The sequence below is a fragment of the Phodopus roborovskii genome, unplaced genomic scaffold (assembly GCF_943737965.1).
Source record: "Phodopus roborovskii unplaced genomic scaffold, PHOROB, whole genome shotgun sequence".
Classification (NCBI taxonomy): domain Eukaryota; kingdom Metazoa; phylum Chordata; class Mammalia; order Rodentia; family Cricetidae; genus Phodopus; species Phodopus roborovskii.
In genome coordinates this window covers 1319633-1335114 of record NW_026126651.1, presented here as the reverse complement: position 1 = coordinate 1335114, position 15482 = coordinate 1319633, and the positions used below count along the sequence as shown (strand labels likewise).

General features: G+C 54.4%; 1 protein-coding gene across 2 annotated transcripts in view; it reads right to left on the bottom strand.

The window, feature by feature from the left end:
- Positions 1-1646: 1646 nt before the first annotated feature.
- Lrrc4b (leucine rich repeat containing 4B) overlaps positions 1647-15482 on the bottom strand; it is a 35423-nt gene continuing 21587 nt past the window's right edge. For both annotated transcript variants that reach the window (XM_051174274.1, XM_051174273.1), the window contains exon 3: positions 1647-3978. In XM_051174274.1, coding sequence (XP_051030231.1) covers positions 2152-3978 — 1827 coding nt within the window. In that variant the 3' untranslated portion in view covers positions 1647-2151. The remainder of the gene's footprint in view (positions 3979-15482) is intronic.

Here is a 15482-nt window from a genome sequence, read left to right as displayed (position 1 = left end):
GGGTCTGCAAAGCTGAGGGCGTTCCTAAGTGTTCCCAGGATGAGTCCAGCCACTGCCTGGCAGGCCTGGCGTGAGGCAAGGCAAGCTGCAGTAGGCCAGCTCCCTGCCCCCATTGCCACCTGGTACAGCCGCAATGTTGCCATGGTAACCAGGATCCTCGCCGAGATGGCTGTGGAGAAGGCAGGAAAGATGGCGAGAGAACCCACTGCGCATGCGCAAGAGCCCTGTCCCAGACTTCATCAACACAGAGGATCTGGACAGGGAGGGAGAGAGGGCCAGACACCTGACAGTTGCCACAGATAAGGAGGCCACTTAGCCCTGGGGTGGGAGAGGGGAGAAGGTGCAGTGGGGGTAGAAACATCAGGAAGCGGTGGGGACAGAGAAGGTGGCAGATGCACAGGGTGCAAGCAGTTGGGGGGGCGCTTCCTGCTCGCCCGTCTCTGGGGCCTTCAGTGCCCACATGGGGTCTAGATCTATGTATGGATGCCAGGCCAGGTGTCCATATGCCGTACACCTGCCTCTGGCTGCCTCTGCCTCCCTAGGCCTCCTCAGACTTCCTAGGCAACCCCAGCTCTCTGAGGCTGGACCTTGGACACATGGGCCACTCTGAGGTGCCACTAATACCCCCACTCCAGCACCACCCGGCTGTGGCCTAGCTGCACGTTTCCCCCTTGGTGATTGCACACCCACCATGTACCCTGGTGTGTTTACAATGTCTGGCATGTGGCCAGTGTGGCCCAGGCCTGTTTGTTTTGCATGCACCTCCCCTGTAGAAACTTCTCCTGACTAGCCAGGGATGTGTGTGAAATGGAGACAAACTCTCCTGTGGGGACACAATCACTTGCTCAATAGTACCACCAGAAAGTTCTGTGGCTACCCTGACCTTCAGATGGTCAGCTGTAGCCTGGACAACTGTGTCTGCAGATGGTCACTTTAGGAGAGGTTCCTGCAAGCCCTGAAACAGCATGATGGCATCCCCACCCTGAAGAGGTACACACGGATGGCCCCAGCAACCCGGAGAGGCTGGGACACAGCCTTCCTACCCAGGCTTCCGAGGGACCCAGCCCTGCCAGCACTGTGACCTTGGACTTACAGCCCTCAGAATTCCAATATCTCACAGTCCTGCTGTTCCAAGTCACTGTGGAACTTTGCAGTCCCAGGTCCCTTCTGGGGTGTGTGCTGTGTGTGTGTACATGTGTGTGTGCTGTGTGTGTACGTGTGTGCATATGTGTGTATGTGTGTGTGCATGTATGTGTGTGCTGTGTGCGCGCGCACACGTGTGTGTGTTCTCTGCGTGTGCATGTGTGTGTGCGTGTGTGCATGTGTGCATGTGTGTGTGTGTATGCATGTGTGTTTGTGTGTGTGTGTGTGTGTGTGTGTGTGTGTGTGGCCGGGGTAGGCACCAGAGTCAGAAAGGAAAGACCTAGAGATGTCGATGGAGACAGAGACACATAGGAGGAGGGCAGAGGCCAAGCTTCCAGCACATTACTGGAAGGGCAGCCAGGAAGATGGGACAGTGCTGCTGTGTGCTGGGTGAGCCTGTTCCTCTCGAATGGAGTCCCAGAACTGTAACTTTGGGTGCCCACTTCCCCCTCCTGGTCCCACCCACAGCGGCTCTGTGTTATCTTCAATACTTTCATGACCAAAAAAAAATTTTTTTTTTACTTTTTCCATGTTTTTTTTTTTTTTTTAAAGTAATTACAGAGCAGGTAGTGATTGACGCAAACCTCCCTTCAGTATCAAAAGAGTCTGTGGGGCGGGTGGGGCCGGCCAGGGCCGCGAGTAGAGCTCGCTGTTGGGGACACTGTAGTTGCCCCTTGGGCTCTGGTGAAGTTGTCTGTCTCTTGTGTTTTGAGAGTGGAGGAGTAGGAGGGAAGGACAGGCGTCAAACTGCAAAAAAAGAAAGAAAAAAGAAAGAGCCATAAAAGGAGGGTTGGGATGAGGGGAAAGGGTACTCCTCGAAGAAAGAAGCTCCTCTCCCCTGGAAGGTGGCGGGCAGGGCTGGTGGGCAGAGGACACGGCAAGGCCGAGGGCGGGGCCACCTCTCCTGATCTCCAGGTCCTTTCCTGGTGCAGGACCGCCAGCGCCGCCCGGCTGCGCAGCAAGCAGGAGCATCCCGGGCAGGCGTCCTGCGTCCCTGCCGGCCCGGGTTTAGATTTGTGTCTCTTGCACGTTCTCCTTGGAGCCGCTCTTGAAGAGCAGAGGTTCATGGATGGAGTTGAGGCCGGGGCCTTTGGCCCCGCACCCGCCTCCTGGGTTGCCGCCGTAGTGTGCCTTGAAGGCGGCCGCCACGTAGTGGTGGTGGTTGAGGTGGTCTCGCTCCAGCGCGGGAAGGGCCAGGTGGCTGTCCCCGCCCACGCCCGCGCCTCCGGCCACCGCGGCGGCCGCGGCCACCGACACGGCGGAGGCGGCGGGAAGCTCGTCCTCCACATTGATGATCTCCACCGTGCGCGTGGGCCCGTGGTGCTTGTGCAGCTGGTGCTGCTTGCGCAGCTTGTAGAAGGCCACCAGCATCACAGCGGCCATGAAGGTGATGGCCACGAAGCAGCCGATGATTATTTTGGTGGTCTTCATGACGTCGTCTAGGTCCTTAAGCGCGTTCTCCGTTACGTCCGTGATGGGCACCGTGAACGCCTTCTCCGTGGGCCGCGAGGAGCGCGGGGCCGGCGCAGTGGTGGACGCCGAGGCCGGGGCTGCGGCATCAGGCCGGCCGCCGCCCCACGCGCCATCGGTCGTGGGCCCCGGCGGCTCCTTTTCAGTGCCCCGGGGCTGCTGAGCCTCCTCACCCGGCTGTGTCTCCAGTGTCTCCACGGTCACCGTGGTGAAATAGGTGTAGCCGCCCGCGCCCCCTGCACCGCCCCCACCCCCGGGGCCTCCGCCCCCAGCCCCCCCTGCGGCCACCGGGTCCACAGCTGACACGTTAAGTGTGGCCGAGGCAGTGGTGTTGCCGGCCGAGTTTGTCACCATGCACGTGTACTGGCCCGTATCCTGCACGGTGACGTTGGTGAAGTTGAGCGTGCCGTCGTGCAGGACCGAGATGCGCACACGGTAGGAACCATGCGTCATGAGTGTGCCGTTAGGTGTCAGCCAGTTGACGGAGGTCATGGACGTGCCAGTGCGGCACTTGAGCTCGGCCGCCATACCCTCGGTGACATTGAGGTCTGTGGGTGGCTCCACGATGACCGGGGCATAGCAGGTGAAATGTGACTGGTCCAGCTCACCGATGTAGCGGCCCTTGAGGCCAGCGGGCGCGTGGCAGCGCGCACAGCACGTGGTGTTGCTGGGCACTGTCTCCTTCAGCCACCAGCTGAGCCACAGCACATCGCAGTTACAGTGCCAGGGGTTGTGGTTGAGGTGGACGCGCTCCAGGCGGTGTAGGGGCGTGAAAAGGTCGTGTGGCAGCGACATCAGGTTGTTGTGGGACAGGTTCAGCTCTTCCAGCGACTTGAGGTCGTCAAAGGCATTTCGCTCAATGGTGGCCACTTGGGCGTGCATCAGCCACAGCTTGCGCAGGCTGGTGAGACCCTGGAAGGAGCCCGGGCGAATTAGGTCCAGCCGGTTCCCCGACAGCTCCAGCTCCTCCAGGCGCACAAGCGCTGTGAGGTTGGGGATGTCCTTTAGGTTGCACATGCCCAGATTGAGGTAGCGCAGGTTCACCAGCCCCTCGAAGGCGGCCTCCGATATGTACTCCAGCCGCTTGAGCTCGCCCAGGTCCAATCGGCGCAGTGAGGGCACACGGTTGAAGGCATAGGATGGGATGCTTTCGATGGGGTTGTTGCGCAGCCACAGCTCCCGGAGCTTGGACAGGTACTCAAAGGCCTGTGTGGGCACCGTGGTGAGCCGGTTGTCAAAGAGTTCTAGTGTGTTGAGACTAGGCAGCCCATTGAATGCGCCCACCTCGATCTTGCGCACCAGGTTCTTGCTCAGCTGCAGGATCTCCAGGTGCCGGAGGTGCTTGAATGTGTCTGTTCGGATCACCTGTGGGGAGACTAGCGTCAGTGACCCTGACAAGCCTGGACTCTCCAATTCACAGCAGGAGAATGAGACTCCGTGGTCAGCGAGTGGTGCTAAGGACAAGACCCTGATGTCCAAGGTGCTGAACAGGAGCTCTGTGACTGCCACCATAGAGCCCCTCACTGGAGAACTTTTAAGTGTGTGATCTACATTGGGCCACACCCCAGCCCCTCACTGGGGGATTCTAGGCGGGTGGGTGTTCTATCAGTGAGCTGTGCCCAGCCCCTCACTGGGGGATTCTAGGTAGCTGTCCTTTCACATTTTATTTGAAGGCAGGGTCTCATTAAGTTCCTGAGACTGGACTTAAACTTTTGATCTTGGTACTTCAGGCTTCTGACTAACTGGGAAGTCAGGCCTGTGTCTCTGTGCCTGACTTATTCTTCTGTGTCCCATGATGCTTTCCACACACACCTGTCATTCACCCTTCAACAGTCCTATACTTTTCTCCCGTTCTGAGAGGAAGAGAGGAGGCTCGCCACACAGCCGGCCGGTACTAGCTGGGTGGGCCTGCCTCCTGGTCTGTTTTTCCGGACACATACAGAAACTGAGGCTGTGGCAGTAACAGAGGCACATCCCTCTCCCAGCCCTGCCTCCCCTTCCTGTCACCTGGGGACCTGTCACCTGACCATTGTGCACACACTTCAGGCTGTTGGGGTCCCTTGACACCTCAGGGCTCTCATTATTGCTCCCTTGGCTTACTGACCCAAAGTCTTCAAGGAAGCGCCACCTGCAGGCGGCAGCTCAAAGACATCAGCCGAAGCCACACTCTGAGCGTTCAGACTCTCTCTCCTCTCACCCCCCCCCCCCCCCGTCCCCAGCCCCACCCCTCCAACAGCCCCCACCCTGCCCTGAAAGGGCGTTTAGACTCACAGACCCATCGCTTCCCTGCTCACAGCCTGCTACACTATTCTACCCCATACAGGCTGCACACCTAGATGACAGTGACATCCCAAACAAACTTCTAAAACATTTTGAGGCAGGGTCTTACGTTGCCCAGGCTGGCCTTGAAGTCACAGGATGTGATAACTTGAATTCCAAACCCTCCTGCCTCCACTTCCCTGGCGTAGACATTACAGGCATCCACCACCGTGGGATTTATACAGGGCTGGGACTGGAAGCTTGAACTTTCTGCACTAGGCAGGCACTCTACCAGCTGCATCCTGGCCCCTAAAGAGCCGCAGCCCCGCCCGCTCCAAGCACTTCATCTTCCACTGGCACCTCCCTCCTCCTTCCTCTGCACGTTCTGACAAGCTCCCCAGAACTGCAAACTCACTCCTACCTCCAAGCCTGTGTGTTCACTGTTCCTCAGCCTCCACGCGCTAGCCTACTTCCACTCATGGTCAACTCCTCAACTCTTCCTTGCCCAGATCAGGGTTGCCTGCTCTGGAGGATGTCCTGACTGTGGCCTCCACGGGCGTGAGTGCCCATGGGCTGTGTGTCACCCTTAGAGCCTCGGCTCTGGTTTAGGAGAGCAGAGCTTCCCTCTGCAGCAGAATGAGTTTGAAACCGTCTCCTCCTAGAACTCCTGTCTGGGACACCACTCTTTCTTGGTGCTGGGGCACCCAGGGCCTGGAGGCTTCTCAGACTCATCTCCTCGCTTGTGTTGAGTGGGTGCTCTGCCACTGAGCCACAACCACACGAGGCTCTTGGCTGACTCATGGAGGTGCTGTGGCTTTCGGGGAAGAGATGAAAGGGTTGGGCGAACACAGCGTGGTGACTCATGTATACAGTTAAACACAGCACTCAGGAGTCTGCGGCAGGAGGATTATTGTGAGTTGAGGCCACCCTGGGCTATGCAATGAAACCAAGTTTCAACCCCACCTCCACCCAAGCCCTTAAGAAGAAAACTCATGTGGGGTGGCTGTGGCACACGCCTTTAATCCCTTGGGAGGCAGAGGCAGGTGGATCTCTGTGAGTTCGAGGCCAGCCTGGTCTCCGAAGCAATACAGAGAAACCCTGTCTCAAACCGCCCCACAAACAAAACAAAACAAAACAAAAAACCCAACAATTAAAACAACAAAAAGGAGGAGGAGAAGAAGATAACTCCACTATTCTCACTGAGGAAGAGTAAGTGGCTGGAGCCTGGACTGAGATTTCAACTGTGAGGGATAGAGAGGGGATGTGGAGGGAAGAGGCTCCTCAAGGCACACTACCTGGTCCCTTGGACTAGGCCTGCCTGGCACCAAGTCAGAATCATAAACAGAACAAGAATTCACAAGCCTATTGATAGGAGTCATCTGTACGCCTTTTAAGGAAAAATTAGCAAGGAAAGGAAAGTCTGGAAAACAGAGTTCAGCCATGTTATCCATACAACACACATCCATTCATTTCCGTCTTCCTTCTTTGAAAAGTATGTACTGTGTGTGTTAGGAGTGTTTTCCTGCATGTGTGTATGTCCACCATGTGTGTGGTACCCAGAGAGGCCAGAAGAGGGCAGGGTCCCTGGGAACTAGATGCTGGGAACTGAACCCAGGCTCTCTGCAAGGGAAGCAAGTGCTCTTTAGTGTGCAGGCATCTCCCCAGTCTCAATCTCCTTTTCTTCGTGTACACACTGTAGGTGATTACACTTTAAGCTTGCAAGTTTTCTGAGGCTTTGTAGCTCAGGCTGGCCTTGCCCTGGAGCCAAGCTGGGACTACAGGTGTGCTAGAGTCACCAATCCCAATTGGTGCTTAATTCTGTTGGGTTGATTGGACTGAGAAATGTTGAGAGATTAGTAGAGGCCACATCTGGGTGTTCCTGGTCCAGAGACCAGGAAATAATAAAGCTTGGACCTAATAGCACATGTTTTATCCAGGGAAGGGGGCTGGAGGTGGGGCCCAGTGGCAGTGAGCCTCCCTAGGATCTGCCAGAGAGGGGCTGGGAGCATGCTCCAGTAGTAGAGCCCCTGTCTAGGATCCCCCAGTGAGGGGCTGGGGTGTGGCTCCACTCTGCCACTGTAGAGCCCCTGCCTATCTTACATGAGGTTCTGTGCTCAGTGGCCAGATGAAACAGTGGCTGCAATCCCACAGGAATACCTGGATGTGAACTTTCGATCATAATCAATACCTGTCCTGTGTTTCGGCTTCTGCTTCATCCCCAACACCTTCCCTCCAAATCAGTGGCCAGAGTTATCCAAGCAGTTCTGACCTCCGTGACTGCACTGATACACATACCCTGCTCTCCGCCCCCTCTCCTCTGCTCCAGCAATACCAGGGACATACACAGGTCATACCCTGCCTGGGTTCTTGGCCCCCTCCTGAGACGCTCTCTCTTCACTTTCTGGAACTCCCAGGAAAGCCATTTGGTGTTTGCCTGCTCACCTACTCCAGATAGCTCCACTCACCACAAGGACATTTCACCAGCTCCACATATGGGCTGCCACTGCTTTGCCATGCAGTGACCCTGTCTGGACCATGAGCCTTGTGTAGAGGCCATGGCAATGAGGTCTGCAATCACGGCATTCAGTGCAAAGCCTTGGTGGCTGAGCCAGGCCTGGGGAGGGAAGGACCAGGGAGAGCAAGGCTCTGTGATGGGGCACAGTCAGCTTAACAGGATCTAGAGTTCCCTAAGACTCGGGCATCCCCGTGAGGGGGCTTCTAGATTGAGTGCCTGGAGTGGAAGACCCACCCTGAATGTGGGGGCACCAGCCCATGGGCTGGGGGTCCCGGGGTGAATGAAGAGGAGACAGTGAGCTGAGCATCTGTGGACTGGGAGAGGTGTGACCAGGTAAACTGCTGCCACCACGCCTTTGTTGACATTCTGGGCAGCACCACCTAGAACTGTGAGCCAGAATGAGCCCTTCTTCCCTTCACTTGCATCTGTCAGATGCTCTGAGATAACAGTGAGAAAAGTTACCAGTGCAGACCCTTGCTAGACAGCACCCAGGTATGTTGGCGACTGCCCGACGGTCTTTCAGCGTGAGTGGCACTGTCAGAGAGAGACGCCCCCCCCCCCCGAGATGCTCACCTGGGAGGCTGAGGCAGGAGGGTGCCATCAGTTCAAGGAGGCAGGGTTGTGAGTTTCAGCGAAGGTCAATAACTTACTATGCAGCCAAGAAAGACCTTAAACGCCCCACCCTCTGTCTCCACCTCCCAAGTGCGGGGATTCCAAGAGTGCCACCACAGCTGGCTTACACAGGGCTGGCACTGAACTTGGGGCTTCATGCCTGCTAGGCAATCACTCCAGGAACTCGGTCCCACCCAGCCTTGAAGTCCCTGTCTTTGCTAGAAAGCTTAGCTGACTTTATTTACTGTAACCACAAACTCACAGGAATCAGGCCTGCAATGCAACCAGATGTCTGCACTGGCCCTGCCCCCCACCCCATCTCATTCCATTTACACTCTACTGCTTTAGAATTTAGAGAAGACCTCTTCTCTCTAGCGGTTCCCTTACAGCACCAAGGTAGTATGAGCAGAAATGCCCACCCCCACCCCACCCCCGCCCCGCCCCAGGCTCATGTGTGGGAGAGGTGCTACTTGAGGGATTAGGAGGTGTGGTCTTGTTGGAGGAAGTGCATCTCCTAGGGTGGGCCGTGGGGTTTCCAATGCTCAGGCCAGGCCCAGTATTTCCTTCTCTTTCTGCTGACTGGGATACAGAGCTCTCAACCACCTCTCCAGCACGGTGTCTGCCTGCATGTTCCCTTGTCAGAATAATGGATTAAAGCTCTAAACTGTAAGCCAGTCCCAATTAAATATTTTCCTCTATAAGAGTTGCTGTGGTCATGGTGTCTCTTAGAATACTGACTAAGACAGACACTGTCTTTTTTCTTAGGGTCCCCCCCCCTTGAGACAGCGTCTTATCATGTGGTCCAGGCTGAACTCAAACTTGTGATTCTCCTGCCTCAGTCTCTTGAGTGTAGGGATGACATGCTCATACCTCCCATCTTACAACCTTAAATATGAACAGGCATGCTTTAGGAGCACAGCCCTTGATCCCTCTCTAACCTTCCCAAATAGTACAAGGATGATCCTACTTCTAACTCTAAAGCCAAGAGCTATCTTGATGGCCCAGCAAGATGTGTGTGTGAGTGTGTGTGTGTGCGCACGGGTATGTGTGTGCATGTGTGAGTGTATGTGCGCGTGCGTGTGCATATGTGTGTGCATGTGTGTGCCTGTGCGCGCACACATGTATATGTGTGCATGTGTGAGTGTGTGTGAGTGTGTGTGTGCATGTGCGTGTGTGTGCCTTGCACACACACGTGTATGTGTGTGCATGTGTGTGTGTGTGCGTGCGTGTGTGTGTCTGTCTGTCTGTCTGTCTGTTTACTCTGTGTGAGGGCTCTCAGGCTGCAGCTGGAAATCCAGTCACATAGCCCTGGTCAGCCGCAGCCCATGCCCACCTGTACATGAAGGGAAGCAAGGCTCTAAAGCGGGAGTCAGCTGTCCTGTTTCCACTCAGAACAAGGACTCAAATTTGCCTTCTTCTCCACCAAGACATGGAGGCTTCACCATGACTGCTGCCATCCAGCAAAGCCAAAGGAGCAGGGTTAGGGTGCTGTGTGCTGTGTGAGCCGTGGGCCCACCTGGCCACACAGTCACAGGTGCTGGCATCCTCATAAGATGCCTCCCTGCCTGCCCACCCACCCGCCCACCTGCCTGCCTTCCCCTCCCTCCCCCTCCCTTCCTCCTTCCCCCTCTCTTCCTCCTTCTCCCTCCTTTCCTCCCTCCTCTCCCTCCTTTTCTCCCTTCCTCCCTTCCTCCCTCCCCTCCCTTCCTTTTAGGCTAGTTGGCCCCAATCGCCTTATGTAGCTTGAACTTCAATCCTCCTGCCTCCACTTCCCAAGCGCTAGAACGACAGGCCTGCCCCACAAAGATCCATCCCAGGGTCTCATGTATAGTAGGCTGGCATTCTACCAATGTGCACAGTTCCTTTTGAGATGGGGCTGCCCATACAGCTCTGATTGCCCTGGAAGCCCAGGCAAGCTCCACGGCATTGACTGATGGATGTCTGAGAGGTTTATGTCATTCTGGGCTTTCTCTGGGGACTGATGTGGGCAGGACAGACACAGTCCTGACCTTGCAGAGCCTGCAGTATGACAATTAATCATCCATTATGGTGTAAGTGTGGAGCTTCCAGCCTGCTGCGGTGATGGGCCTCAGTACCCCAACACCACCTGAAACACTCCAGACCAGATGTCCTCTGAGGCTAGGGACAGAGCCACAAGGCTGCTATCATGGCTATTCTTGGTTGTCAACTTGACAACACTTGGAATGAACTAAAACCCAAATCGCTGAGCAAAACTGTGGGGGAGATTTTTTTTCAAGTTAAATCATTTGAGTTGGGTATGGTAGAACACGCCTTTAGTCCCAGCACTCTGGAGGCAGAGGCAGGTGGATCTCTGGTTTCTAGACCAGAATGGGCTACAAAGTGAGTCTCTGGACAGCCAGGACTACACAGAGAGACCATGTTTCCAAAACAAACAAACAAACAAACAAAAAGATTAAAGGATTGAAAGCGGGAAGACCCACTTCTAATCTGGACCAGGCCTTTTGCCTCGGAGTACTTATGACCTGGAGTGTTTCAGATGGTGTTGGAGTACTGAGGCCCGTTACCCCAGCGGGCTGGAAACTCCACACTTACACCACGGGCTCTTTGAGGTCAGGACTGTGTCTGCGCTGTCCATCCAGCCCCAGGGAAGGCCCAGGATGATACAGCCTTAAAGGACATGGAAGGAGGCTGGCTCTCTCTGCCTGCTGGCTGTGCACTCAATGGCAAGTGGCATCCCTTCCCTGGCGTTAGAGCTCACTTCTTTGGGATTCCAGTGTCCACTTGAAACCAGCTGAGGCATCCAGCCTCATGGGCCGAACAACGACTGAATTCTTGGATTCCCCATAGGTAGACAGCCATTGCTGGACTAGCTGAACCACAGCCTGTAAGCAATTCTAGTACTCCCTCCCCAGATATATGAATGTATCTCCACCTATTCTATTAGTTGTGTTCCTCTAGAGAACCCTAATACAGCTATTGACAGACACCATAGTGACTGACTTTTGGAGCAGGGACCCTCCATCTCTTGCCCAACATCGCTGTGACACAGGAGACAGGAGGCCCTGGGTCTGGGATGATAAACCCAGCTGGCCACATTTATCTCTTCAGGCTGTTAGTAACACGTACTGATCCTTGCTCACCTGGCTCCTTGCCAGAGCGGAGGACCGAGTGGGCACTCAAGCTAGGGAGCCTGGCCGCAGCCCCTCCTTAGGGCACCGTGCATGTCTGCGGCATCTGTAACCAGTACTGGGGTTGAGCAAATCACTGTGTTCTGCTGGGGCTTTTAAGAAAATAAATTGTCAGGAGATCCTTTATTAAAAATTTAACTGTGGTAGGAAAATGGTTAAGTGGACGCTCATCCTAATGCTATTAAGATAAATTGTTTTCATGCGTACTGAATGTAATGAAGCAGGGAAATAAACCCCGGCAAGTTTGTGAGGGTTGTGGTTGTCTTGGTTTTTGTGGCATAATTTTTTGTTTTCAAGTTTAAAAGATCCTGGACTGGCGATATGGCTGATCCAGGTAAGTGCTAGCCATGCAAGCTTGGTGTCCTGAGTTTGATCTCCAGAACCCAGATAAAAAGCTGGGTGCCACGATGCACTTCTGTAACCCCAACACTGAGGGGATAGAGGCAGGCTGATTCCTTGGGCTGGATGGCCAGCCAGTCTGGCCAAATAAATGGGCTTCCAGGTAAAGGAGGTGAGAGGGACAAGGGAAGCACACACACACCACTACATACACATACACATGACACATACCACACACACACACCACTACATACATATTCACATGACACATACCACACACACACCACTACATACATATTCACATGACACATACCACACACACATACACCCCCCCACTACATACATATACACATGACACATACAACACACACACACACACCACTACATACATATACACATGACACATACCACACACACACACCCACTACATACATATACACATGACACATACCACACACACACACCGCACACACCCCACTACATACATATACACATGACACATACCACACACATACATACACACACACCCCACTACATAATATTCACATGACACATACCCCACACACACACCGCACACACACACCCCACTACATACATATACACATGACACATACCACACACACATACACACACCACCACACACACCACCACAAACACACACACATACCACCACACACCCTACCACATACACTCACCACCACATACACACACACACCCCACCACAAACACACACACCACCACCACACAACACACATACACACACCACACACACACCACCACAAACACACACACCACCACAAACACACATATACCACCCACACACCACCACATACACACACACACAACACCACACACACAACACCACAAACACACATACACACACAAACAACACACCCACACACAAACCCAGCTGTTTTGATGGCGGCTTCTGTGTTTATCCCTTGTCCTTTGATAAGGTGCCTTGTTCTTCCTCAGGGGCTTCTTTGGTGGCTAGCATATGGCTGAGGCCATGTGTTGGTTCAAGCCTGGACGCTGTCCCCCAGGCCAGGACTGGCCTCCTTCCTTTCTTCCCTCTGGCCAGGGCCTGGAGTCCTGTCCCACCCTGAACTAGTGACCGTGAGGAGCTGTGCTGAGGAGACTGAGCCCACATCCCACTTCCTGACCAGTGTACACCTCCGTGTCTTGCTCTGCCCAGCCTCAGTGTGCTCTGGCTGTTCTAAGGAAGGGCTTGCAGGGCTGGTGCAACCCTCTTCCCTTCCTGTCCTGGGCTGTGAGGAAGCTCACACTGGGACACTTCCTTCATGGAGGCAGAGTCTCAGAGCCCCAGTCTGCCCAAGGGAGGGGCAGGTGGCCCAGAGGCACAGAGGCCCTCAGGTGCTGCAGGACACAAGAGCTCACGTGGGATGATGGGACAAGGGGGTGGGCCACCATGGCCTTGGTTTATGCCATATTGGGGATTAACCTTGCCATACTGGAGGGGAACACTCTACTAACGGAGCCTCACCCCTACTCCCCAGCCCCCAAACTTTTCAGGAGCTCTGACAGAGGGGCCGGGGTGAAGTGGAGGTCCAGGTGGTTTCCATGATGAGCCTGAGGCTGCAAATGGACACAGCACATGGGAACCGATGGGCAGATGAGCTGTGGGCGGGAGGGCGACTCAGGAGGAGTCACTGTGTGTACAGGGTCAGGGTGGGAGGGCGCGGAGATCAAAGGAAGGGCATGTTGTCTCCTGGTTGTAGTCCTAGCATGCAAGAGGATTATGGGAAGTTGCAGGCTAGCCTGGGCTACAGAGTGGAACTGTGCCTCACTCTGCCCTCTGCAAGATACAGAGCACAAGTTTGAGAACCAGAGTTCAGACTCCCAGAACCCTCATACACAGAACTTCCTGGTGGTTCACAACAGAGACCTGTCCCAGACAGAGTGGGAGGGAGTTCCAACTCCAAGTATGTCCCCTGACCTCCACACCTCCACGGCAACCCTTGGGTGCTGGAAGTCACGTGCACGAGCACCCAAACATGTAAGATGCAACCCCCTTGAAACTCTGTATTTCCCAAATGCCCAAAATGTTAAGATTTTCACCACATACACAAAAAAGTTAAACAAATCTTTCTTACTTGTATACACACACACACACACACACACACACACACACACACACACACACACCAACAAAACACACTGAAATGGAGGAAGTCACAGTTAGTAAAATGCATGCCCAGTTAGCAGGAGGTCCTGAGTTGCTTTCCCAGAACCCACACAAAAAAGCCAGGTGTGGTGGCAGGTGTTTGCTGCCTCAGGCTGAGGATCCCTGGAGTTCACTACCCAGATAATCTGGCCTGACAGCTAAGCACCAAGCCAGTGAGACACCTCCCTACAGGTCAGGGTTGCTACCTGAGTAATAGTGTCTGAAGTTGTCCCCTGGCCTCTACACATTCATGAGCACAGATGCAAACACACACACACACACACACACACACACACACACACACACACACACACACTCGTCATGCACAAGACACCAAGTTCCGTCTCCAGCACTACATAAACTGTGTGTGGTGGCGCTTCCCCGTCACCCCGGTCTTTGGGAGGTGGAGGCGGGATGATCAGGAGTTCAAGGCTATCTTCTTTGATGCAGTGAGTTCAACGCCAGCCTGAGATAAATGAGACCTTACCTCAAATAAGAAAAAGAAGGAGAAGAAAAAAGCCTAACCCAGACAGCTCAGCCGAAGGAGGCAGGTGTGTGGCCTTTCCCCAGGCTCTTCAAACAGGTATGGGGAGGGGTTACCCATGCAGCTGCAGACTTTAGCCTCTGCCTCCCTATTCAACAGCAGGGCTCTACCACTGAGCCACAGCCCAGCCCCTCACTGGGGGATTCCAGGCAGGGGCTCTATCATGAGCCACGCCCCAGCCCCTCACTGGGGGATTCCAGGCAGGGGCTCTATCATGAGCCACGCCCCAGCCCCTCACTGGGGGATTCCAGGCAGGGGCTCTATCATGAGCCACACCCCAGCCCCTCACTGGGGGATTCTAGGCAGGGGCTCTATTATGAGCCACGCCCCAGCCCCTCACTGGGGGATTCTAGGCAGGGGCTCTATTATGAGCCACACCCCAGCCCCTCACTGGGGGACTCTAGGCAGGGGCTCTATTATGAGCCACACCCCAGCCCCTCACTGGGGGGTTCTAGGCAGGGGCTCTACTGCTGATCTATATGCCAACCCTCTCTTTACATTTTGTTTTGAGAAATGGCTTTAAAAAGTCTCCCAGGCTGTCTTTGAACACTCAGTCCCCCTGCTTCAGCCTCCTGAGCAGCTATGAAGCCACCTTTGCCACCACACCAGGCTTTGCATCTGCTACTCCCATTTATTGTTCCGATTGCAGACAGGATCTAAGGCTTTCAATGAACGAATATTCAGAAAACAAAACACCATTGGGGAAGCATGGGTAGTATTTTTGTGTGTTCCTTGTGAAATGTTTCTTTAAAAGATTTATTTATAGCACAGGCCTTTAATCCCCACACTCGGGAGGCAGAGGCAGAGGCAGGCAGATCTATGTGAGTTTGAGGCCAGCCTGGTCTATAGAGTGAGCTTTAGGACAGCCAGAGCTACACAGGGAAGCCCTGTCTTGAAAATGAGAGGGAGAGAGAGATTCATTATTAGGCATATGGTATCTTGTCTGCATGTACATATGCACACCACATGTCCAATGCCCACAAAGGCAAGAAGAGGTCGAAAGCCCCCACCCCGCCCCCACTCTGGAACTGGATTTCATGTGGTTGTGAGCTGCTCTGTGGGTCCTGAACCTGGGTCCTTTGCAATAACAACCCTTTAAAAAAAACTTAAACTAAAATTTGTTTACAGGGCTGGAGAGATGGCTCAGTGGTTAAGAGCACAGGCTGCTCTTCCAAAGGACCCAGGTTCAATTCCCAGCACCCACATAGCAGCTCACAACTGTCTGTAACTCCAGTTCCAGTGGAC